The following is a 25,809-nucleotide window of genomic DNA, read 5'->3' as shown; positions in this document are numbered from 1 at the left end:
GGCATCATGTATCAACAGATATACTCTATTCCTTTGTCGTTTAAAATGGAGCTCATAAGAAGCATCCCTACTACTACTACTATATCCCTACCCTAATGGCACCGGCCACGTCCTTATGGTCATCGGAGAAGGGAAGGAATGTTAATTAGACAACCGTTGTTACTAGAGACTGAGTATACCTCTGCATCTCCACAGTTGTCATGGATCCATGATATAATCACGCCTAATCGGATTCGCGATATAATTCGATAATCGCATTGTACGCCGAACAAGTGTTCGTCACTCGCCCACGCAAGAGCAAGCGACACGATCAATAGATCAAACACTACTAACGATCCACGGCGCTTTTTCGTTGCACTACGCGAACAACGCGTGACAGAGTTCATTTTGATCCTTTGACCTTGACGCTTGCTGCTGGGCAGTGCGTCAAGAAAGCCAAGTTTTTTTTTCTTTTCGGGTCGCGCGCCTATTTTTTTCTGAGTGCTGGATTGTGGCTGCACAGTGAAGGATAAAGGATCAATTGGTGAGCTCGTTTCAGAACAGAACACCCCTTTTTACCTTCATTTTTGTAATTAAAAAAAACTTTGAATGGTTCGACACTACAAGTGTAGACTTGCGAAAGGTTCACTTTATTCAACAAACTTTGGATGGTTCGCCACTGTAAGTGTCGGCATAAGAATAAGAGTGTTCTATGATGTTCCAACCAATCGAGTTTTTTGTTTCTTTTCAAATAAGTAAAATATAATAACACATGCTTTCGTCCCGACAGCTGTAGGAATGTTACATTTAGGTATTTGTTCAACAAACTTTGAATGGTTCGTCACATCAAGTGTCGGCATAATTTTCCACTACATAGAAATTGTTCATATCAAATGAAAATATTATATTTACAAATAAGCATGTATATATCTCACAAATCATTATTTATCATGGTCTAATCGCTTATCAAAGTGAATCCTGTGACCCAACGATCCTTCCCATTAACAAACATCCCTCCCAGTAACCTTTGTGGAGATGCAGAGGCAAACACGGTTTCCAAATAGCAAAGGTTACACACTAACATTCCTTCCCCCAATCCCACCTGACTGCAAGGACGTGGCCGGCGCCGTTATTGACCCTGTATAAATAGAGGCACTGAATTATGCACTTTGAAGAATATTATGGCCAATCCCAGCCGAACTTCTAGTTGATTCTTTGTGCATTTTCACTGACTTCGGTCAATCACGGAATAGCAACCATTGATATGTGTAGTCAGTCTTAGCTAAGCTAAGCTAAGCTAAGCACTACGCGAACAACGCGTGACATGCCCGCCCCCACAGGAGCTAGCGTCAAGGTCGAAGGATCAAACACAACTCTGTCAACATAATCATAAAATTTACCGTTATAAACTAGACTTTCAAAACAGCCAATCCAAATCATTCATAGGCCCCGGCACGAAACGGCCAATTCACATATCTCTCGCTATACAAGCGAAACATTTCGCAAACTGTCATAGGCCTTAGCATGGTGAGAGGTCTCCTGTTTATTAGAAGCTGGGTGCTGCGAATTAAATCCCTTTTTATTTTCAAGTAAATCTTGAAACATGCTTCTTGTGCAGAATTGAGTTTGTCGTATAAGTCCCTCAAACGTCACTTTGAGTTCTCTGTTTATCAAATTTCGCTCTCTGATCTCTCTCTGGAGAGCTTGAATGCGTCCTAGCTCGAATGACTTTCTCATTGTGAAATCGGCTAATAGTCTGCTAGAAGTCCGTGGATCTATTCCATTTTTATGTGATTGTGCCTTTGGATTACAACGCTGAGTTCGTTCAAAAGTTGCCGGAGCAGCAATTGAAAGAATCATGTCGATGGTTTTATTATTCCGGCCGTAGTATACCCCCTCAATCAAGAAGGTGGGCTAATAAGATGTATAAACTCGATTCCTAGCTTCAAACCGAATAACATTGAAAACGACGATTCTGATTAATAAATTTCGGAAACACCGATGGCGTCAGCATCTTGAACGCTTTTATTTTAAAGATTATTTGGGTGGCCAAAAGCCAAAAGTAGAAGAAATACTCAACCGACAAAATGTTGCGCATGGAGTGTCAAGTATTTTTCCTTGTGTGTATATTAGGTACACTGTTGTTGAAATAAGTCTTAAATATTATTTAGGCTATTAAACAATTTGTTGCAATATAAAGAAAATAACAAAAATAAATATATTTTTTATCTCTGAGATTACAATACTTTCTCAAAGGATCACATTACTCTCTCACAAGTAACATAACCACAATCTGGAATGTTTGGCTTCGACATTCAGGCTCCCGCTTGACAAGCAAATTGAGTCAGACCGCAGCACCCAGATTAGAAGTAAACATTAAAGACCAAGCCTTGGGCCAACAACAAAAATCAACTTGGCCTATAAAGAAGGTCAATGTGTGATTGAAAATCTAAAATGTTCCATGCATTTAATCTCATCTTCTTCTTCTTGGCATTACGTCCTAACTGAGACAAAGCCTGCTTCTCAGCTGAGAGTTTTCTTTGTCAATGTCACCATTTTCGCATTTGTATGTCGTGTAGCAGGTACGATGATACTCTATGCCCAGTGAAGTCAAAGAAATTTCCATTACGAAAAGATCCTGAATCGACTGGGATTCGAACCCAGACACCTTCATCATGGCTTTGCTTTGTAGGCATAGACTGTAACCATTCCCGGTCGTCCTAGGATATTTTCGTAATAGAGATTTCCTTGACTTTCCTGGACATAGAGCATCATCGTACCAGCCACACGAGGTACGAATGCCAAAGTGGTAACTTTGGCAAGGAAAGCTATCACTTGGAAGTGCTCACAGAAACACTAAGCTGAGAAGCAGGCTCTGTCCCAGTGAGGACGTTATGCCAAGAAGAAGAATAAGAAGTCATTTTATAAGAAGTTTGTCAGTGTATCAGAAAGTTTTCGGCAATATCCGAAGAAAGTTTGGGAATCCTGCTCACGTATCTTGTCTGTCCAATATATCTCAACACAATTCTAGAGAAGCCTGCAAGCATTCAACTTCTCCCCTGTTCTAATAATGCGTGACTTTGACAAGCGTCTGACATACACACACACTGTCTTAAACACGTCTCCATCACTCCCGTGGAATATGTTGCGGAATAATAGAACTGTATCGCCGATGATTGATGACAATGTTTTTTTCCATAGAATCCAAGACACGAAGAGGGCGGGACACTACTGTTTCGCAAAACGTGGCAATTGTCATCGGCTTTGTTGGACTATAAATGACACAATCGAACGAGCAACGAAAACAAAACACGCCAAAGCCCCCGTAAGAAGGGACTCAAGTTCCGTGAATCTTTTCTGAAAGTTGACCACAATCGGAAACCATCGCCGGTTTGCGACTTGGGTCGCGTTTCGCATTGTTCCGCCCACACGTGCCGGTTTTTTTTTGTCATCTTCGTGTTCGTCAGTAACCACACTGAAGAAAACTGTTCGTTTGTTATCTAATATCTATTTCGTACAATATTTCATACTAATTAATTCTCGATTACATAATGTTTGGTACAATATATTAATTCTCGCATAACTTTTCAAAAGGACCTATCTAACAGAGAAAGGCGCTCTTTGTTAACTTTATTTTTTATCAAAAACTGAGCTACATTAACCTCTTCTGTTGTACTTTGTATGAAACGCTAGTCAAGGACATTGTCTTCCGACCTGCAATGAAAAACTTCCCAAAACGTTTAGTATCGCACTTTTATTATCGAAGGAGAGCGAGAGAAGAGAGAATCTCTCATTGTAACACAGTTCAGCGAGAATTGTTTGTTATGATTTGGAGTTGGAATTTATAACAATACTGGATACATACTTGCTATAAAACTATTTTGTTACAGAAAACAAAGAATGATTACATAGTTCAAACGATCGATTTCGTTACATAGAACCAAAATATATTTTCCGTGTAGTATCCCCTTGAGAGGATGGTTGTGGTCAGACAACCGGCCTTCGAAAAAGGACTGTTCGCCCAAAGGCTTTTGTGGTCGTTCGTTTTTCCCCAACCTAAGGGTATGCGAAATACCGAATGATTCCGTCAAATACGCTTCGAAACGAAATTCCGCGGAATTCCACGGAACTTGCACAGGCGAAATTTGTATTTTGCTATTTCGTTTCGTTTCGCCAAATTGTTAAAATATTTCCACGGAAAATTGAAAACAAACGGAATAAAACGGAATTTCGCGAAATTCGAGTTCAATTTCGAACAAAAAAAAAGCAAAGCGTTCGCTTTCACTCCTAGCAGCTACAGTCAAAAATGGGTCGGTATTATGGATCAAATCGACTCATATCATGGATCAGAACACTATAACAGCAAATTATCTGCGAGGCAAACGAATGGTGTGTTAGTGAAAGCATACGTTTTGGCGTTTCTTTAGGAATCGTCTTATCTTAGATTCATAACTGTGGTATGGATTTCAATGCCCCTCAAATATGAATCAACGCTTCTAGGCATATGTATGACATTTTATTTCCTACGGATGGAACAAATGTGTTTAAGCATTGTTGATTGCGATGCTGTATAGATTTATGGTTCGCCTAGGTAAAATAGGTTCTGCGTAATTGCTACTCTATTTGATGAGATATTCTCCGTTTAATCCAACTTTGATCCATATCTGTGTGCTATCCATAAATGTGGGATGACTGTAGTATTTACTGGTCCGCAGGATATGATAAACTGCACTGCCGTTGTAAAGTTTCCAAAAACGCCCATTTGCCCTAAATTCCTCGCGGCGAATAGCCCAGGAAAGGTACAACTGCGTTTGATGAACTACCGCAATCTTATCTTCCATAAGAATGAAGAGAGCAAAACCACGGTTTCCTCCGGGGAACATCGCGTATCCTTTTGAGCAAATCCGTTAATATATCGCAAAAATTGTTTGTACACAAATGTCAAAAAAAGCTGCGGAGCGTGAGTTCCTGATGCTCTGGATTTGCTCAGGTGGTGCAGATTATTGATGCGCGCATTAGTTCTCTCTCTTGCTTTCCCGCTATGACGTCACTTTTAACTCTGCATAAGAATAACGGGAGAATAGAAGAGAAAACTAATAGCACGCATCAATGAGTTAAGGCTCACCGCGATTTCGTTGTTTTGTCATAAAACTCTACATGTAGCAGCGAAATCGCAGCGATTGTTTATCGCTGTCGCCGTAAAAAATCGCGTTGATTTGGGTGATCCAAAGCCACACTTAAAATTTTCAAGAGCACAAATCTAAAGAACCAGACGTCCATTCAAGCTGAAAACTTTATCGATTGATTACTCGATGGCCAATCGATCAAGTGTTCAGCTTGAACCGGGTTCGTTAGATTTGTGCTCTTGAAATTCTGAGGTATGCCTTCGATTTATACTCACCTTAAACAAGGAAGATGCATACATTATTTTTTATCGAAAAGTGAATCTAGATTTATTCACGCTGTACCACAGCACCAACTCCTCTCTCCTCTTATAACGTGACATAATTTCCTCACGACCCCCAATTAAAAAAATGCGAATATTGATAATATATTATTACAAGTATTGGAAGCCAAATGCCGCTAGGCAAAGGTCTTAACCTTTTCAATGCCGACATCAAGTTTCAAAATTCTTTCGATCGTTTTTGATTATTTGTTTTAGTAAAAATCACAAATCAGTTATAAATTTGATTCAAGTTTGGTGGGGTACCTAGGGTATTTCACAATAGAAAAGCGCATTTTTTTTCGGTATTTCACAATAGAAAAGCACATTTTTTTTTCTATTTTCGCACATCTAAATCTCGAGAAAAAAAATAAGCCAAACATTAAATTTAGCTCATTGAAAGACGGATTGTCTGAACGAACATGGGTGAACTTGTAAATCTTATTTGCGGTTCCTCTATGCTATGTAGTCCAGGTTCAAAACTTTTTTTTTTTCGAAATTTTCAAATGTTTTTTAAAATACTCTCGAGGCTTAAAATTCAGTGAAAATGTGATTTTGTTGTCAGTTTTAAACAAAGAATCTGATAATGAGATAATATCAACAATCCTTAATTCTTCCAGAAATCGTTCAGAAATTCCTTCACATATTTTGGAATAGGATCATTTCTCTAGTATTTGATCTACAAAACAATAGAAATACCTTCAGTATTTTCTACAAGGTTTACTCTAAAAGTTTGAATTCATCCAGATTTGATCCCTCCAAGAATTAATTCACAGTTTATGCAAGGCTTTTCCAGAAAATTTATTAGTAACATCTAAATTAACCCTAACAGACAATCCTGGTTAAGTTGCTGTCGCAATATCTCTTGGAGTTTATTACTTTTGCAGTTCTTTTAAATTTATCTTGATTGATTTCTTAGGTATGTGTTGATGGATTTTTTTTTAATTTAATTTAATTGAATACTCCAGCAAATACTAAAGCAAATATTCCAGTCATTCCTATGTTCTACTTATTTTTTTTTCGTCTTTCTTGCGTTGTGTTCCAACTGGGACAGAGTCTGCTTTTCAGATTAGTGTTTTCATGATCACTTATCGACTTGAGTCCTCAATAACATTCATTCAACCCACAAAGCATAAAGTACAGCAAAAAAAAAATTAAAATCATTATTCCATGTTTTATGGTATATATTAGCATAACATCACATCCACATGATTAAAAAAAATTGTAGGGCGTTTCTAAAAATCAAATTAATTTTGGACTCCTCTCAATATTTTTGAGATTGTTTTAAATGTTTGTAACTGCTTTTCGACCCACTTCTTAGTTGTTACATATAAATTAAACCCACTCATTGCCTTGTGTAAGTGTCAGATATGTTAAAATGAAACCTTATAAAGTTATTAAGAAGATTTCAAACAAACAGAAAAGAGTTTTACCCAAACATTTAAGGATTCCGCTGAGCAACGCTAAGGTTTCTAAATGGTAGAGGATTTAAAAAGACGTTTTTATGCCTATTGTCAAATTTTCAGCTTTTGACAAGAAAAAAACTTAAACGTGTATTCCGCGAAACAAATTCAAAAATTTCGTTTCGTTTCGAAAAATTCCGTGAGATATTTGATTTCGTTTCGAATTACACGAAACATTTTTAAATTTCGTTTCGTTTCGTCATTATCAGCGTAAGATATTCCGCGTATCGTTTCGTTTCGTATCGACATGGAAAAAATCCATATCGCATACCCTTACCCCAACCCCAAACAGAACAGAATAAATTAACGCTGCGGGGTGATAAATTAGGTGAGCACACACAGTATGTCCTTTCGTTCGATTTCGGGGGAAAAAAAGAGAAGAGTTTGGGGGAAAAGTGTTTGCTCGCGGTGACTGACAAGTGGAAAAGTCGAAAAGTGGTTTGCTTTCGGTTTCTGTTTATTTATTTATGGAACCGAATCAAACAGTGTACTGACGGGTGATCACGATTTCGGGCGATTATCAGATAGTAAAAGTCGTGTTTACGAAATTATAAGGAAGGTATGACGTGGATGTGCATGATTATTGCTATCGCCTTACATATGACAGGAGTCAGTGATGTGGAACTATGTTTCGATTAAAGATCAGTGATGCCAGTTTAAAAGATTTGCTGAATTGAATGAATTGAAGGACAAAAAACATATTTACCATGTGCTTGATTAACTAAAAAATAAATAACTTACTTTTAAAAACAAGAATAGGTACAATTGTGAAAAAGAGAATTTTTCTCAGTCATCTAAGAAAAATCTTTCTCAAGATTCTGAGGAAAATTTTTCTCATGATTACGAGAAGAATCTTTCTCAGTATTCTGGTTAGAATTCTTCTCATGATTCTAAGAAGAATTATTCTCAAAAAACTAAGGAAGATCCTCATCAGGATTAATTAAACAGGAGTCCGAAGAGCAATTTTCTCGGAATTATGACGATAATCCTGTTCAGGATTTTGAAGAGAATCTTTCTCTAGGTTCTAGAAAAAATCCTTCTTAGGGCTATGAGAAGAAACATTAAGGAAATCCGTCTCGGAATACTGTAAAGAATCCTGCTCAGGATTATGGGAAAATCATTCTCACGATTCTAAGGAAAATCCTTCTAAGGATTCTAGGCAGAATCCTTTTCAAGATCCTTGGCAGAGTCCTTATCAGGATTCTGAGGAGAATCCTTCTTAAGATTCTGAAGAGAATCCTACTAAGAATTCTGAGGAGAATCCTTCACAGGTGGTCAGTCCTTCTCAGGATTCTGTGGCAAATCTGTCTCAGGATTTTGAGAAGAATTCTTCTCAAGATTTTAAGAAGAATCTTTCTAAGGATTCTGAAGAAAATCCTTCTAGGTATTCTGAGAAGAATCATTCTCGGGATTCTGAGGGAAATCGTTCTCAGGATTCTGGAGAATATCATTCTCAGGATTCTGAGGAGAATACTTCTTAGGATTCTGAGAAAAATCAATTTCAGGATTCTGACGAAAGTTCTTCTCGGTATTCTGAAGAGAATCCTTTTCAAAATTCTGAGGTAAATCCTTCTCCGGATTCCGAAAAATTCTTCTCAGGATTTTGAGGAAAAAACTCCTCAGGGATTTGAGCAGAAATCTTCTCAAGATTCGGAGAAGAATCCTTCTCAAAATTTGAAGCAGAATCCTTCTCAGGGTTCGGAGAATCCTTCTCAGGGTTTTGAAGAGAACCGTCCTATTGATTCTGAAGAGCATCCTTCTCAGGATTCTGAGGATAATTCTTCTCAAGGTTTTGAGGAGAATCCTTCTCAGGATTCTGAGGACAAACCTCTCTAAATTCTGAGGAGAATTCTTTTCAAGAATTCGAGGAGAATCCTTCTCAGGATTCTTAAGGGTATCCTTCTCAGGATTCTTGAGAGAATCCTTCTCAGGATTCTGAAGAGAATCCTACTAAAAATTCTGGGGAGAATCCTTCTAAGGATAATGTGGTGAATCCTTCTCAGGATTTGCGGAAAATCCGCTTCAGAATTCAGTGGAAAATCCGTCTCTGGATTTTAAGAAGAATCCATCTTAGGATTTTGAGGAGAATCTTTCTCAGGATTCTGGAGAGTATCCTTCTCAGGATTATGTGAAGGATTTTTCTCAGGATTCTGAGAAAGATCCTTTTCAGGATTCTGAGAAGTATCCTTCTCAAGATTCTGAGAAAAATCCTTCTCGGGATTCTGAGGAGAATCTTTCTCAGGATTCTGAGGTGAATCCTGCTCAGGATTTTGAGAAGAATCATTTTTAGGATTCTGACGGGAGTTCTTCTCATTATTCTTAGGAGAATTCTTTTCAGGATTCTTAGGAGTATCCTGGGCCCAGATAGCCGTAGCGGTAAACGCGCAGCTATTCAGCATGACCATGCTAAGGGTCGTGGGTTCAAATCCTGCTGGTCGAGGATCTTTTCGTATAGGAAATTTTCTCGATTCCCAGGGCATAGAGTATCTTCGTACCTGCCACACGATATACACATGCAAAAATGGTCAATCGGCAAAGAAAGCTCTCAGTTAACAACTGTGGAAGTGCTCATAAGAACACTAATCTGAGAAGCAGGCTTTGTCCCAGTTGGGACGTAACGCCAGAAAGAAGAAGAAGAAGAAGGAGAATCCCTTTCAGGATCCAGAGGAGAATCCTGCTCAGGATTCTGAGGAGAATCCTGCTAAAAATTCTGTGGAGAATCCTGCTCAGCATTCTGAGAAGAATCCTGTCCAGGATTCTGATGAGACTCCTGCCCAGGATTCTGAGGAGAATCCTGCTCAGGATTCTGAAAAGAACCCTGCTCTGGATTCTAAGAAGAATCTTGAATTCTTGGATGCTAGAAAGAATCCTTCTAAGGATTCTGAGAATAATCTTGCTCAAGATTCTGAGAAGAATCTTTATAAGGATTCTGAGGAGAATCCTGCTCAGAGTTTTGAGAAGAATCCTTCTCAGGATTCTGAGGAGAATCCTGCTTAGGATACTGAGAAAAATCCTGCTCAGGATTCTGAGAAGAATCCTGCTCAGGATTCTGAGGAGAATCCTGCTCAGGATTCTGAGGAGAATCCTGCTCAGGATTCTGAGAAGAATCCTGCTCAGGATTCTGAGGGAATCCTTCTCTGGATTCTGAGGAGAATCGTTCTCAGGATTCTGAGAAAAATCCTACTTTTGATTCTGAGGAGAATTTTTTTCAGGATTCTGACAAAAATCCTTCACTGGATTCTGAGAAGAATCTTTCTCAAAAAAGTTAGGAGAATCCTTCTTAGGATTCAGAGGAGAATCCTTCTCAGGATTCTGAGGAGAATCCTTCTCAGGATTCTGAGGAGAATCCTGCTCAGGATTCTGAGAAGAATCCTGCTCAGGATTTTGAGGGAATCCTTCTCTGGATTCTGAGGAGAATCGTTCTCAGGATTCTGAGAAAAATCCTACTTTTGATTCTGAGAAGAATTTTTTTCAGGATTCTGACAAAAATCCTTCACTGGATTCTGAGAAGAATCTTTCTCAAAAAAGTTAGGAGAATCCTTCTTAGGGTTCAGAGGAGAATCCTTCTTAGGATTCAGAGGAGAATCCTTCTCAGGATTCTGAGGAGAATCCTTCTCAGGATTCTGAGGAGAATCCTTCTCAGGATTCTGAGGAGAATCCTTCTCAGGATTCTGAGGAGAATCCTTCTCAGGATTCTGAGGAGAATCCTTCTCAGGATTCTGAGGAGAATCCTTCTCAGGATTCTGAGGAGAATCCTTCTCAGGATTCTGAGGAGAATCCTTCTCAGGATTCTGAGGAGAATCCTTCTCAGGATTCTGAGGAGAATCCTTCTCAGGATTCTGAGGAGAATCCTTCTCAGGATTCTGATGAGGATAATTCTCAGGATTCTGAAGAGAATCCTTCTCAGGATTCTGAGGAGAATCCTTCTCAGGATTCTGAGGAGAATCCTTCTCAGGATTCTGAGGAGAATCCTTCTCAGGATTCTGAGGAGAATCCTTCTCAGGATTCTGAGGAGAATCCTTCTCAGGATTCTGAGGAGAATCCTTCTCAGGATTCTGAGGAGAATCCTTCTCAGGATTCTGAGGAAAATCCTTCTCAGGATTCTGAGGAGAATCATTCTCAGTATTCTGAGGAGAATCATTCTCAGGATTCTGAGAAAAATCCTTCTTTTGATTCTGAGGAGAATTTTTCTCAAGATTCTGACAAAAATCCTCCACTGGATTATGAGAAGAATATTTCTCAAAAAAGTTAGGAGAATCCTTCTTAGGATTCTGAGGAGAATCCTTCTCAGGATTCTGAAGGCAATCCTTCTCAGGATTCTGAGGACAATCCTTCTCAGGATTGTGAGAAGGGTCCTTTTCAGGATTCTGTAGAGAATCTGTCTGAGGATTCTGAGGAGGAATCCTTTTCAGGATTTTGAAAAGAATCTTTCTCTGGATTCTTAGAAAAATCCTTTTCAGGATTCTGAATCCTTTTATTAGAATTCACAGGAGGTTTCTGAGAAGAGTCCTCCCCAAGATTCTGGGGAAAATCCTTCTCATGATTCTTAGGAGAATATTTCACAGCATTCTGAGCACAATCCTTCTCAGGATTCTGAGGAGAATTCTTCCCAGGACTCTTAGGAGAATCCTTCTCTGGTGTCTGAGAAGAATCCTTCTCAGGATTTTGAGTAGAATCCTTTTCAGGACCCTGAAGAGAATCCAACTCAGGATTCTGAAGAGAGTATTTGTCAGGATTCTGAAGAGGATTATTTGTTGTATTCTGTAGAAAATCCTTCTCAAGATTCTCGAGATAATTCTTCTCGGAATTCCGATGAAATTGCTTCTTGGGATTGATTCCATATTAGTTTCTGAATAGAATCAGGATTCTGATCAATACAGTTCTCAGTATTTTGAATAGAAAATTTCTCAAATTTTGAGTTGGGTATCCTTCTTCAAATTGTGAATGTCGTTCTTTCAGCGAATTTTTGATTATTTGATATGTGATGAAGAGCATTAGGGATTTTCTCCAAAATATATTTGATAAAATTCATAGAGGTTTCTCCCTCATTCTCCCAGCCTTATTACGATACAAGTCACTAGAATTTTCCCATGAGACCCCATCTTCTGCCATCACTGCCCTTCCATCTGCCATTGTCCTGCCAATCGTCAATGAGAGACGAACCACGAGGACAACATTTCGAGTTGATAAAAATATCCACCCTCAGGGCAGCCAAACTCCATTTTTCTTCGTCATCAAACAAACAAACTTCTGTGCACTATGGGCCAGAAATCGGAATATCATGACAAAAAGTCCAAAAATGTCTTCACTAAATGTGTGATTTTCTTCTTCTTGTCCTTGACTTTACGCCCTCATTGAGACAGAGCCTGCTTCTCAGCTAAGTGTTCTTATGAGCACTTCCACAGTCATCAACTGAGAGCTTCTTTGCCAAAGTTGCCATTTTCGCATTCGTATCCCGTTTGTCATGTACGATGATACTCTATGCCCAGGGAAGTGATGGGAATTTCCATTACGAAAAGATCCTGGACCGACCCAGACACCTTCAGCATGACGCTAGCCGCTTGACTAAAGAAGGCCCCTTGAATTTGTATCTCTCTTAAGTTAATTTTAAATTAAGATTTCTGTCCCATAGTGCACTGACAGAATGGCCATCTCCGTTCGGCCTGCGGTCGGCTGTGTCCCCGGTTAAGGATGAGCTAAGGTCACCGCAGCACTGAGTCCGGATCAAAGAGTGACAACAAAAAGCCTCTGCCCGTCAAGGTGTGTTGTATAATGTACCTACCCACTATCCCCTACTCAGTCCGTCCCGTTCCCTACACCCCCTAACGAGCCATGATGGTCGGCGATGATCATTAATTCAAATCGTGAGTGGCAGCAGCCTCCCTTTCCCCACGCCCCCTCTCGGTAACCTTGCTCCAGTTCGAGGCTTTTGTCGTCACAACAAAGGAGCCACCACACCGATCGTTAATGCTGCCTGCCACACACCGAGAGACTGCTGAGCTGACTCTCTTATCAGTTGTTGTTAACCCTGCCCTGCCCTCTTTTGAGAAGAAGCAGCCAGCGACCAACAACGCACTTACCTTTCAAATGGTCCGGCTGGGAAGCTTCGCCAACGTTTCGCATGATATCGCTAAGGCAGTGCTCGAGCGAACGCATGTCTAATCCATTGTTTAATCCGGTGCGGTCCTGTTGTGGAGAGATGGAGAGAACAAAGGCACGGAGCCCGAAAAAAAAGAACGGTATTAGTAGGCGCGATAACTGCGTTGTGGAGTGTTTTGAGGCGGGACACGGTGGTTCAGATTAAAACAAATTATGAGAAAATTAACGTAATTCTAGTATCTACATTGTTTTCTTTCTTGCTCAAGAATAGTGTTGAGGAGCATGATTTTAGGTTACATTTCCTATTTTGGGTACATTAAAAATCTCTCGTTTTAGTAAAACAAAATTCTCATTTTACAGGCTTTCAAGTTTTTCAAAACTTAATGTTTAGAAAAACGGAAATTTTTTAACCAAGTTCATTTATCTTGAAAGAGAATTTGGGCCAGAATAGATACAAAAATCAATTTTCATCTAAGATTACAAAGCTTAAGTAAGTATAAGTTACTGAAAAGGAAAATTTACTCTAAAATACAAATTTGCACATGTCGTCGATATAATGGTAAATAAAAATAGGACATTCGAACAATTGGAATTTGTCAGATTTTGTAAAGACTGGACCCCTATGTAGGGTGGGATAATTCTCAGTTTGGGGATTTGGGTCTCGGGATGAAGGTGGCATGAAGACGAGATTAAGATTTCAGTCGGTGCGATAGATAATTAATGGGAAATACCCTGGGGCGGGAGAAAGTTGATGAAATTGCTACTTTTAAGAACTTCTGAAGGATTTACTTAGCGCGTAAGATGGAAAGTGTGTCAAATTTTAGAAAGGAATTAACTGGAATGCTGGAATGAGATTCCATTGAGTTTAGCTTAGAAGTTTTGTGTACAAACAGGATATTATCTGTTGTACATCTTGCAAATTTCATGCAAAACGATCATTATACACAAGTCTTTTACCCTTATTGCATGAAACGTTAAACTTCGAAGGTCATCCACATCCTTTTCCTTTCACAGGTAGCAAAATGCAAAGTTTGAAACGTGCCTTGGTTCAATTTGTTGTCTGAGACTCAAGATTTTCCAAGACAATCATTAGAGTTTCACTAAAACATTACTCTTGGTAATTTTACTTTTCCATTCAAAAAGTCTTTCACCGAGTTCTTCCCTGAGGATTTTTTCTAGGAATGAAATGAAACTCATACAAGAAATTTATGATAATTTATTGCAGAGATATCTTTGAAAAAAACCAAGATTTTTTCAGATCGCCAATATTTTTACTTAAGTTTATCGTATGAGAATTCCTCCATGGATTTCTTTAGAAACATCTATAAAGTAGTAAGAATTAATTCCTCAGGAGGTTTTCTTAAAATTCTCCAAAAGATAATTTGAAAGAATCCCCGTCAGAATTTCATACACAAATTTCTAATTAATTCCCAAAAATGCTCCAGAAAATCATCGAGGAGTTACTACTAAAAATACTTCAGAAACTCTTTCAAGAGCTTACTTACTTTCAAGAAACTCTTTCAAGAGTTGTGTTTGATCCTTCGATCCTTGACGCTTGCTCCTGCGAGGGCCGGCGATGAGGGCAAGATCAAACATGTCGCGCATCGGTCGAGTAAAGTGAAAAAGTGCCGCGTTCGATTAGTTCTTTTTGTTCTTTCGACGTTGACGCTTGCTCCTGGGCAGTGCGTCAAGAAAGCCTGTGCAGTCGTCAGTTGTTTTCTCTCTCGGGTCGCGCGCCTATTTTCTCTAAGTGCTTTTATATAGCCGAGCAAACGAGTGAAGCTGAAAGTGGATTGTTGCTGCTCAAGGATGACGGATCAATTGGTGAGCTCGTTTCATGCTACTATTTCTAATCTATAATATATGTATCACTGTACTTTTAATCGTTATAACGGTGAGACGTAAATATGATTTTTCAACAAAGTTTGAAAGGTTCGTCACTGTGAGTGTCGACATAAACTCTGATTCATAAATTATTTATGTCCAATTTTTATTTTCAAAACTTCTTTTTTTACCTTTATTTTTGTTATTAAAAAAAAAACGACACTAGGTACAAGTGTAGACTTGCGAAAGGTTCACTTTATTCAACAAACTTTGAAAGGTTGTTCGCCTCAAGTGTCGGCATAATTTTTCTCTACATAGATATTGTTCATATCAAATGAAAATATTATATTGACTTATAAGCATGTTTATATCTCACAAATAATTATTTATCATGGTCTAATCGCTTATCAAAGTGAATCCTGTGACCCAACGATCCTTCCCAATAACAAACATCCCTCCCAGTAACCTTTGAGGAGATGCAGAGGAAAACACGGTCTCCAAATAGCAAAGGTTACACACTAACATTCCTTCCTCCAATCCCTCCTGACTGCAAGAACGTGGCGGGCGTCGTTATTGACCATGTATAAATAGAGGCACTGAATTATGCACACTGAAGAAGATTATGGCCAATCCCAGCCGAACTTCTAGTTGATTCTTTGTGCAATATCACTGACTTCGGCCAATCACGGAATAGCAACCATTGATATGTGTAGTCAGTCTAAGCTAAGCTAAGCTAAGTTCAAATAATTTCTAATGCATCTGTGAAATGATTCCTGTTTGAATATATGGAGAAATTCTTAGAAAAATCATTTCAATTCTTCAAAGCTCAGAAGGTATTTCTGGAGAAATTTTACCGATTGTGTCAACGATTTCGAATTTTATTTTCAAAGAAGGTTGAACTTTATCAAGATTATTTAAAAAAAAAAAATGAAAAATTCAAAATTTTTGAAGGAGTTTATGAAGTTGATCATGAATCTTAAGCAATTTTTGAAGGAATACCTTGAATTTACCAAGGAATAAAGTAAATACCTAAGTAAAATTTGTCCATGTCTCTTGCTTCGAAATCCGGACACTGATTTAAGGTTGCTTTATATTCCGGACACATTTGCTTTGAATTTCCGGACACTCCAGTGTTCATAAATTTTACGTTATTTTACGATAACCGTAGTGGTTAACGCGCAGCAGTTCAGCATGACCATGCTGAGGGTCGTGGGTTCAAATCCCGCCGGTCGAGGATCTTTTTGTAAAGGAAATTTTCTCGATTACCAGGGCATAGAGTATCTTCGTACCTGCCACACGATATACACATGAAAAAAGGGTCAATCGGCGAACTGTGTAATATGTGCACGAACTACAAGCAAACATTCTGTAGGAACATATTCGTGCATTCAAACATAATGGTTCGTCCAACTTGCGTCGCATAGCAAACGTAGAAAATTGTGTAGTAGGAAAGGCATCAAATAATTCATTCGTCCTAGTCAGATTGATAATGAAAAAATTAGTGTTGGAAGAAAATTCCTTCGAAGGCTCTTCCAGAGATTTCTCCAGGATTTACTTTGAAGATTCCTCCAGCGATCCATACAACGATTTCGACAGAGATTTCTTCATTAAAAAGTTTTGATCGCAACCGAATGAATTTTCAATTTTCATGATTCTTTCTAATATTATTGAAGAGATGCCTCATGATGTTTCTTCAGAGATTTCTACAAAAAATCTTCCAGAGACTCCTTCAGAAAAAAATCTCAAAAGGTTTCTGCAGGGATTCCTCCAGGTGTTACACTAGGACAACTTTTTTTTAGGATTACTCCAGATATTTCTCCAGAAATTCCGTCGAGGATTCAATGTATTCTACAGCTAGTCATCTCAAAATTCTTCCCGAAATTATTTCGGAGATTTCTTCAGGCATTCTCATCGGATTACTCCAGAGATTCAACCAGGAATTCCTGTAGAGATTTCAACAGGAATGTCTCCTGGGATTCTACATGTAAAGACTTCACGAATTCCTGAAGGGTTTCCTCATTTTTTTCTGATAATTCTCCTAGAGATAGCTTTAGCAAAATTACTACAGGAAATAATTTAGAGTTTTTTACAACTACACAACTGTTTCAACAAATCCTCCAGGAATGGTTCTGGGCCTCAAAAATACGTTCAGGGATCTTTTCAAGATTTCGTCATCATGAATTCCTCCAGGAATTTCTTTAAAAATAATCCCAAGAATTCTTTTAGGAATTCCTTCAAGATGTTTTGCATAAACTCCTTCTATGAAGAAATTTTTGGAGAAATCCGTAGATTAATTCCTGGAGGAATACTTGGAAGGATTCGAGGAGAAATTCCAAGAGGAATCTATAAAAAGAAATAATAAGAAATCCCTGTATATCTTTGCAATAACCCCTGGAAATATTCTTGCCGGAGTTATTGGAGGAATACCCAAATAAAGCTCAGGAGAAATTCCTAAAAAAAACATAGGACATCTTTTGGAGGAAACATAAAATGGGTTTTCTGGAGTAATCTCTGGTGAAATTCCTGAAGAAATTGCTGGAAAAATTTCAGAAGGATTACCTGGGTAAATCCTTGGGAAGATCTTTGGAAAAATCCCTGGAGAAAACTCCTGCAGTATCCCTGAAAAATCTTCTAGAAGAATAACTGTAGAAATTTTGGTGGAGAAATATCTGTCTTTATTTTTTATGGAAAAATTCTTGGAATAATCCTTGGAATCTGTTTCAGCAGCAAACTATACATATCATATTCAGTAGTTCATACGCATATATAGTACAATGGTTCAAATTTCATGGTTTTTCATACCGATTTACAAGAGCATCAAGAGGACCAACAACTAGATTCAGACGGTTTTGGTCGGGATATTTCGGAACCGTTTCCGGTAGAGTGTGGTGTGGACACTTTCAGACCATCATATATTTCTATCATGCGACAGCTCAAAATTCATTATTTTTCATCCAGATTTCAATAGACCCACGCCAAAAATCAAACATAAAATTCTTCTTCTTGTTTCTGTATGTAATACACAAAAAATGCTTTTCAATACTTCATTCGACAATTCATAATTCATGTCTTTTGCTGTCTATGAGTAAAACGACATTTTATGGTTGGTTTTCTTTCGGGAAAACCTCCTGGGATTCTTTCAAAAATTCCTCTTGAAATATCTCCAAAGACTCTTCCAGAGATGTCTCCAAGAACTCATTCAAGGATTCCTCCACGGATTTTACCAGAAAATCCTCCAAGATAATCTCTCCCGTGATCTATATGGGGTTTTCTCAAGGGATTCCACGAGGGCTTTTGCCAGAGGTTTCGCTATGAAACATTTTAGACCGTTTTTGATAGGGCTCCAGGATTCTTCTAGAGGTTTCGCAAGCAGTTCCTGCTGGAATGTCTGCAGTGATTCCTTTATAGATTCCTCCAGTAAATCCTTACTGGGATTCTTCCAGGAATTTCTCCAAGGGTTCCTCTAGTATTTGTTTCAGGAACATTCTAGAATTTTTACGGAGATTTCTCCAGAGATTTTTCAAGGGATTTGTCCTTGTATTCCTGTACAATTTTCGGGTCTACAAAAACTAAGGAATCACCCAATGCGCTGTACTTCGTCTGATGGGGTCTTACCTCGTTCACTACCAAACACCGAGAGGAACTAGCCCAGGGCTAAAAATCTCGTGGATGAAGATTTAAAAACTTAATTGTGATAATTTTATTTTCAACCTTCTGCTAGTACGCAAAGCTGGAAAGAAAATTGCTCGGCATTTTTTTTTTGTTTTCTTCAAGTGATTTGTGTCTTATATGTTTTTGTGCAATTTTGATGTTGGATTCCAAGTTGTTTCATCTTAAAATCATGCAGCTTATGTTTAAGACATGCAAATAGGATGCCTGAAAACTATTTTACATGAGTTTCAGATGAAATTGGGAACATTTCGTTACTAAATACCGTAAATCTGAATAATGAGTTACTGTACATCTGAAACATTCCAAACGAGGGCAATTCTGTTTTCTACTCATTGAACTTGAATGTTTTTGTTTTTCTGATATTATTGCTGTGTGCGTTTGAAATGCAAATATCAAATGCGGGAACACCAAATGCGGTAAGATTTTCAACAAGGAAGGCGAAGTCAAAATTCGATTTTCTTTGCTAGGTTGGCGGTGATATGCATCATGGTTGCTAAGTATCCTTTGGTTACTTTGTGTTACCGCATTTGAAGCTCAGTTAGACTGGATTTGCACGTCAAACGCAAACAGCAATATTTATATACAGAGAATGTGTCGATCCTGATTGTCTTATATTTCTGTCCATTTGACCGAATTCCGTTTGGCCAAATGTCGTTTGGCTGAATTTCGTTTGGCCGGGCGTCATTTTACCGAATGCTATTTGATCTTGGTTTTATACAATTATTTAAGTGTCAACAATGCTGAAGTGTAGTTACAGTTTAGAAGAGTGGTCCAAAAAACAAAGATATTTTCTGCTTCTAACATAGAGCAGTTTTTTGGAGTTGAACTCTTTTAACCCTTCCATTACCAACCCCCCTAAACGAGTGTTGGAAAAAACACGTTTTGGGCTGTAACTTTTTTGTTTTTTGATATTTTTAAATCAAATTTTGACACAAGAAGCGCATATCCTTCTAGTTTGGGGGCTTGGAATTTTAGGATTGGTCACCTGGTTCTGGAGTTATTTCGGAATCAAAATGGGTGTTTCGAAATGGCCACTTTCGAAAAAGTGAATTTCCAATATGAAATCAGCTGATTTTTTACAATGATCAGCTCTGTAACGATGAGGACGGATGTCTACAAGGCCATCATGGTCACTGCATGTCACGGATCACAATTTCCGGATGTTCCGGGGAACCGGTTCCGGGGCCATTTTTGGAAGCGAGTAAATACTATCATGCGACACATCAAACTTCATGATTTTTCAAATAATTGCATTCTATGACTGAGCTGCATAGTTCAGAACCCATTTGGCCAATTTGGAACCGGTATCCGGGTTTCCGAGGAACCGGTTCCGGGGTCAATTATTAAAACTCAGTAAACATTGTCATGCGACACATCAAACTTCATGATTTTTCAAATGATTGCATTCTATGACTGAGCTGCATAGCCCATTTGGCCACTTTGGAACCGGCATCCATGTTTCAGAGGAATCGGTTCCGGGATCAATTATTAAAAATCAGTAAACATTGTCTTGCGACACATCAAAATTCATGATTTTTCAAAGGATTGCATTCTATGACTAACTGCATAGCTCAGAACCCATTTGGCCACTTTGGAACCGGTATCCGGGTTTCCGAGGAACCGGTTCCGGGGTCAATTATTAAAACTAAGTGAACACTGTCATGCGACACATCAAACTTCATGATGTTTCAAATAATTGCATTCTATGACTGAGCTGAACAGTTCAGATCCCATTTGGCCACTTTGGAACCGGTATCCGGGTTTCAGAGGAACCGGTTCCAGCATCAATTATTAAAAATCAGTAAACATTGTCATGCGACACATCAAACTTCTCGATTTTGAAAGCTATTACATTCTTTTGGTGAGCTGCAACGCTTGGGATCTATTTGGCCACATTGGAACCGATTTCCGGGATACTGGTTCGGGGACAATCTTCAAAGGCGACTGTACAGTTCAGAACCCATTTGTTTACTTTGGAACTGATATCCGGGTTTCCGAGGAACCGGTTTCGAGGTCAATCATTGAAAATCAGTACACAATGTTATGCGACATATTGTTATTATTAATATACTAGTGGTCCCGGAAAACTTCTTTTTGCCATCAAGTAGGCTGTTGGAAAACGTCAAGAAATCCCCCATACAAATTACACCTTAGTCTTCTCCCGTTTTCCCGATAAATCCGGCGACTTTCCTGAATTTTTTCTTCGCACGAACACGTCGCATCCCTTGAGAAGTGCAACAGTGAAAATCTTGCGGCAATCCGTTGGACCGTTCTCAAGCCATTTCGTGACATACAAACACCACTCCATTTTTATTTATATAGATTGGGATTCTGTGAAACCGGTTCAGGAGTAATATTTTTTTTAGATGAGTCTTCGAAGGCAAGGAAATATTGCCATACATCAATCTTCAAGATTCTGCAAATTATTGCATTCCATGGCTGAACTGCACTGTCTTGGCCCATTTGATTTTCAAGGAAGCGATTAAACCTTTGTTAATTTTTGAAGATGAGTACATGCTGTTATGTGATAATTTTTTTTAAATATTGCATTCTGGAGGAAGAACTGCACAGTCTTTGGCTTATTAGGCCGTTTTGAACCTGATACCCGCGTATCCGAGGAACCGATTTAGCGATCAATTTTTGAAAGTGACTATATGCTATCAAGCGACACATCAAACAAAATTATATACCGACAACTTTTGCGTCATATGAGTGAGTTGCACAATGTAGAACACAGGAATCATATTGTGATTTCCAAAGAGCCAGTTCTTGGACCAGTTTTCGAAGCCGTGTTAATACTCTCATACAACAGATTAAATCACTGCAACGATTTTGAAGCTGTCGAAATACATATGATTATTCTGGGACTGATAGAAGTTTAACTGGCTGCTAATTTTACATCTTTTGATTGCTCATAATTATTGCAATTTTAGGGAAAACCTTCCGTTTTACGGTTCAACGAAAAGCTACCGCAACTGTCACGTCAATGATTTGCACTGGTAAATTATCAGTAGGCTTCAATGATAGCTTGGATACCGTCTTGATGATTGTTGTTTGTTGCTATTTTTCATAGCGTTTTCTCTTTCAAGCATAGTATGATTGAATTTTTGCTTCAATGATAGTATGATTTCGAAGCCTGCGGTAGAACTTTGACAGCTGCGGTAGAACTCTGCGGCTACCGCAAACTGGGAAATTTTCTTAACAACCGTAATATTTAAAACTAATGGTCCCGGCAAACTTTGTCTTGCTATTAAGTAGGCTGTTCATTTAAAGTTTTTTCTATGAAAAAAACATTTTTTTGAAGATCTTTCCGTTGAAACTGTATCCAGGATCACTTAAATCACCTAAAATGACTAAAATTACGGGAGAAATACTGGAAAAATACGAAAGAATACTTTGAGCTAACTCTTGACATTGCAACACAAATTGGTTCAAAAATTCATCAGGGAATAGCTTCAGGAATCTTTTCAGGAATTACAAAAAATAATCTCTAATCCTTTATGTAGTTTTTCAAATATGAAATTTCTACAGATTTTTTGCAGAAATTCTAAAGGAATATCTTAAATAAATCATGGAAATTTCTAAAAATATTTCTAAAGAATTCAGAATTATCACTTAAAGAGCTCTAAAGAATTTCACAAGAAATTGCTTCACAAGAGAAGATTTCTCTAAAAGTATTTCTAGAGGAATTTTTGAAAGACATCTTTGTAAAACTGTGATACAGTCTACTCCCCGAGCAGAAGAAAATAACTACTGAATACCAAATTGAGGTATTCCATACCAGATAATTTCCAATACTACATACCTGAATGAGGTATGAATTAGCCCTGCATAAGAGGTAAAATACCTCAAATAATATCTCAAGCATATTCTACGAACACCAAACTGATAACTAGATCAGGTATTGTAATACCTCAATAATACTTGATGGATTTTCATATAAAAATGAAATTTTTCAATTGTAGTTCAATACCTCCAGCAGACCTCAATAGCTGTTTAATACCTCAATGAAGTATTCTTAATTGTTTTAAAGATTTTTTTCAATACCATTATAATACCAAATTGAGGTATTGACAACTGAACAATACCTAATTTTGGTATGATACCAAAAAATGGTATGCATAAGTTATTGGAGAGTTATTTGTTCCTCCTCGGGTCTCCACATCTCGATTTCGAAGGGACCATCGATATAGGGAGAGATTGAAACAAAGAACATTTGTGTAAATGAACACTAAATTGAAAATCACTCCCTTACCAGGAAAATAATAAACAAACAGACGTCATTTCGTATTTGAAATTTGTTTTGGATCACTGAAACCTAGTCTAGTAACCTTTGATAATGGGCATATCGGCGTATGGACAGAAAATCTGGAATGAAATTCACAGCAAGATAGGTAGATATCGAGATAAGGAGGATATCGAGATATGCAGAGTGAAAATGTTTGGAGAGATACCGAGATGTAGAACATCAAGATGTGGAGAGTCGGCTTAGTTATTCCGAACAATGTCATGATCAGCTGAACTCTCCTAATTAATTTCCTAAAATTAATTCAATTGAAGGTGTTACATGTTTTCGACTAAAAACTGTTGAATAGCATATTTTACGAGTTTTAAATTTTGCAGTATTGCTACATTATGCAGTATCTTTCGTAATACTAAAGTGCATCAATTTGTGGGCTTCATGGCCGTGCGGTTAGTGTTACCAAGCATTTAGCCGCATCGAGTCAAGGGGTCCACACTCCTTCACTGACCCCTTTGATTCCAGCTTCAGTCCGGAAAATTTTTGAAGAAAAGTAATTCAACTGTTCTACTGGACGTTGCATGCTAGTCTGTTGTCTAGTGTGGTGCTTCTTTCAAAGGGCAAATCGTGCACTGGAAGCATTACCGAGTTGGTGTGTAAAAAAACAGCTATATGATACAGGTCGGACTCGATTATCCGGAGTATCGATTTTTTTTTCACTCCGGATAATCGAATCCTCCGGATAATCGAATCACTAAGAAAAAAATTTAAATCTTCGATAAAAGAACTTAAATATTTTCTTTTTTTTTTTGTTGTTTTATTTATATGATGCGGTAGTGTAGCCAGAAATTATTTCTAGGAACAGTAGGGGTCTTTACAAGACAAATAGTTTTTTTTTTACCAGCATACACAAAAAACACTTTTTCAAACCCCCCTTTTCTTAGATACGTTCAAAACTACAAAACCATTCATATTGTATATTGCAATACCCAATTATCTCAGATTTATGCATAAAAATTGAAAAACAAGAACATCAAAAAACAAATTCCGGATAATCGAGTCTAAAATACCGGATAATCGAATCCCGGATAATCGAGTCCCCGGATAATCGAGTCTCCGGATAATCGAGTCCGACCTGTACTTGAACCAGAAACTTTCCTACGGAACCTGCGTTCTAAATTCTCAAGAGTGAGTTTGATGTGTCGCATTATGGTATTTAGTCACCTTTGAAGATTGACCACAAATCGGATTTTCGGAATCCTGGAAATCGGTTCCAAAGTGGCCAAATAGGTCCCAAGCGTTGCCGCTCACCCATAAAATGAAATGACTTTCAATATCAGGAAGTTTGAGGTGTCGCATGACAATGTTTACTGATTTTTAATAATTGACTCCGAAACCAGTTCCTCGGAAACCCGGATACCGGTTCCAAAGTAGCCAAATGGGTTCTGAGCTATGCAACTCAGTCATAGAGTGTAATCATTTAAAAAATCATGAAGTTTAATGTTTAATGAGTTTAATGAATTCATAAGAGATTTATCCTTTTGCTTAAAGTAGATTATTCCTTCAATTGGTAAAAGCCGATAGCAATGTAAATTTATTTATAGATATTCCACAAAACAGCGAAACCATTTATTGCTTTTGGACACACTGTCCGGCTTCACTCATAACGTATGGCTCATATCATACAGTGAAACTTCCATGAGTCGATATTTAAGGGACCATCGACTCATGGAAATATCGAGCAATGGAACAGCAATCCTTTGGAAAGCTGCTTCTAGGGACCATCATAGTAACCATGGCATTTTGTTTTTAGTATGGTTCCACGAGTCGATATCGAGTCATGGGACATCGACTCATGGAGGTATCACTGTATCTTGTTTCTGACATGAGATTATTAGTTTTCAACTAGTGTCATTTTTAGGCCAAATGACATCCGACTAAATGACTCTTTCGTCCAAGAATCTGGATTAGTGTGCGCTATATTTTTCAAAAGTTCTCAAAACCAAAAATTCCCATACTCTTCCGAATTCAAATCACATAAAAAGAGAAACCTCAAAGAGTTTGAGCGGAAAATATTAAAATTTAGAGGTGGAGCAAGTTATACAACAATGGCCTCCATAACTTGTTGAACATCCAATATGTCCAAAATAAAAACTAGTCTTAGTAAGAAGTAGTATTCCCAAATATTTGCTTATTTTTATAATAAAATTAATCTTGAATACTCAACCGATCCGATATTTTCTTCACATGCTTTTTAAGCTAATTCAGTTGTGTTCAAACTGTGTTTACTACACATCTTACTAAAAATTTGTTTGGGCTTATTTATTGAACGAAAACATGATTTTTCAACGGAAAATACAAAACTTTTCAATTTGTTTGGCAGTTTAACTTTATCGCTGAAGCTGGAACTGGTTTCTTGAAATTTGTTGATTGGGATTGTGGAAATCATCTTCGAAGCAATAGAAGTCTCTCCCGCAATAAGAAACCTTATTAGTAAGGCACTTTCTTTCACAAAATCTCTTCTGAAGCGACTGGCTTCAAAATGTCCTATTCTTGATTCGTTCATATCTTTCGATGGATAATTCTTCCAATGAGGTCGACGATATGTTCGAAATCTTACAGTGGAATTGCTTCACAAGAGAAGATTTCTCTAAAAGTATTTCTAGAGGAATTTTTGAAAGACATCTTTGTAAAACTGTGATACAGTCTACTCCCCGAGCAGAAGAAAATAACTACTGAATACCAAATTGAGGTATTCCATACCAGATAATTTCCAATACTACATACCTGAATGAGGTATGAATTAGCCCTGCATAAGAGGTAAAATACCTCAAATAATATCTCAAGCATATTCTACGAACACCAAACTGATAACTAGATCAGGTATTGTAATACCTCAATAATACTTGATGGATTTTCATATAAAAATGAAATTTTTCAATTGTAGTTCAATACCTCCAGCAGACCTCAATAGCTGTTTAATACCTCAATGAAGTATTCTTAATTGTTTTAAAGATTTTTTTCAATACCATTATAATACCAAATTGAGGTATTGACAACTGAACAATACCTAATTTTGGTATGATACC

General features: G+C 37.9%; 1 protein-coding gene across 2 annotated transcripts in view; it reads right to left on the bottom strand.

The window, feature by feature from the left end:
• LOC5575787 (cytoplasmic polyadenylation element-binding protein 2) overlaps positions 1-25,809 on the bottom strand; it is a 1,148,023-nt gene that overhangs the window by 842,583 nt on the left and 279,631 nt on the right. For both annotated transcript variants that reach the window (XM_021837782.1, XM_021837781.1), the window contains one exon: positions 12,966-13,071. In XM_021837782.1, the coding sequence (XP_021693474.1) occupies positions 12,966-13,071 (106 nt within the window). The remainder of the gene's footprint in view (positions 1-12,965; positions 13,072-25,809) is intronic.

This window comes from Aedes aegypti, chromosome 1 (assembly GCF_002204515.2).
Source record: "Aedes aegypti strain LVP_AGWG chromosome 1, AaegL5.0 Primary Assembly, whole genome shotgun sequence".
Lineage (NCBI taxonomy): Eukaryota > Metazoa > Arthropoda > Insecta > Diptera > Culicidae > Aedes > Aedes aegypti.
Note: the sequence above shows the minus strand (reverse complement) of the source record. Positions and strands in the feature narration are given on the sequence as shown.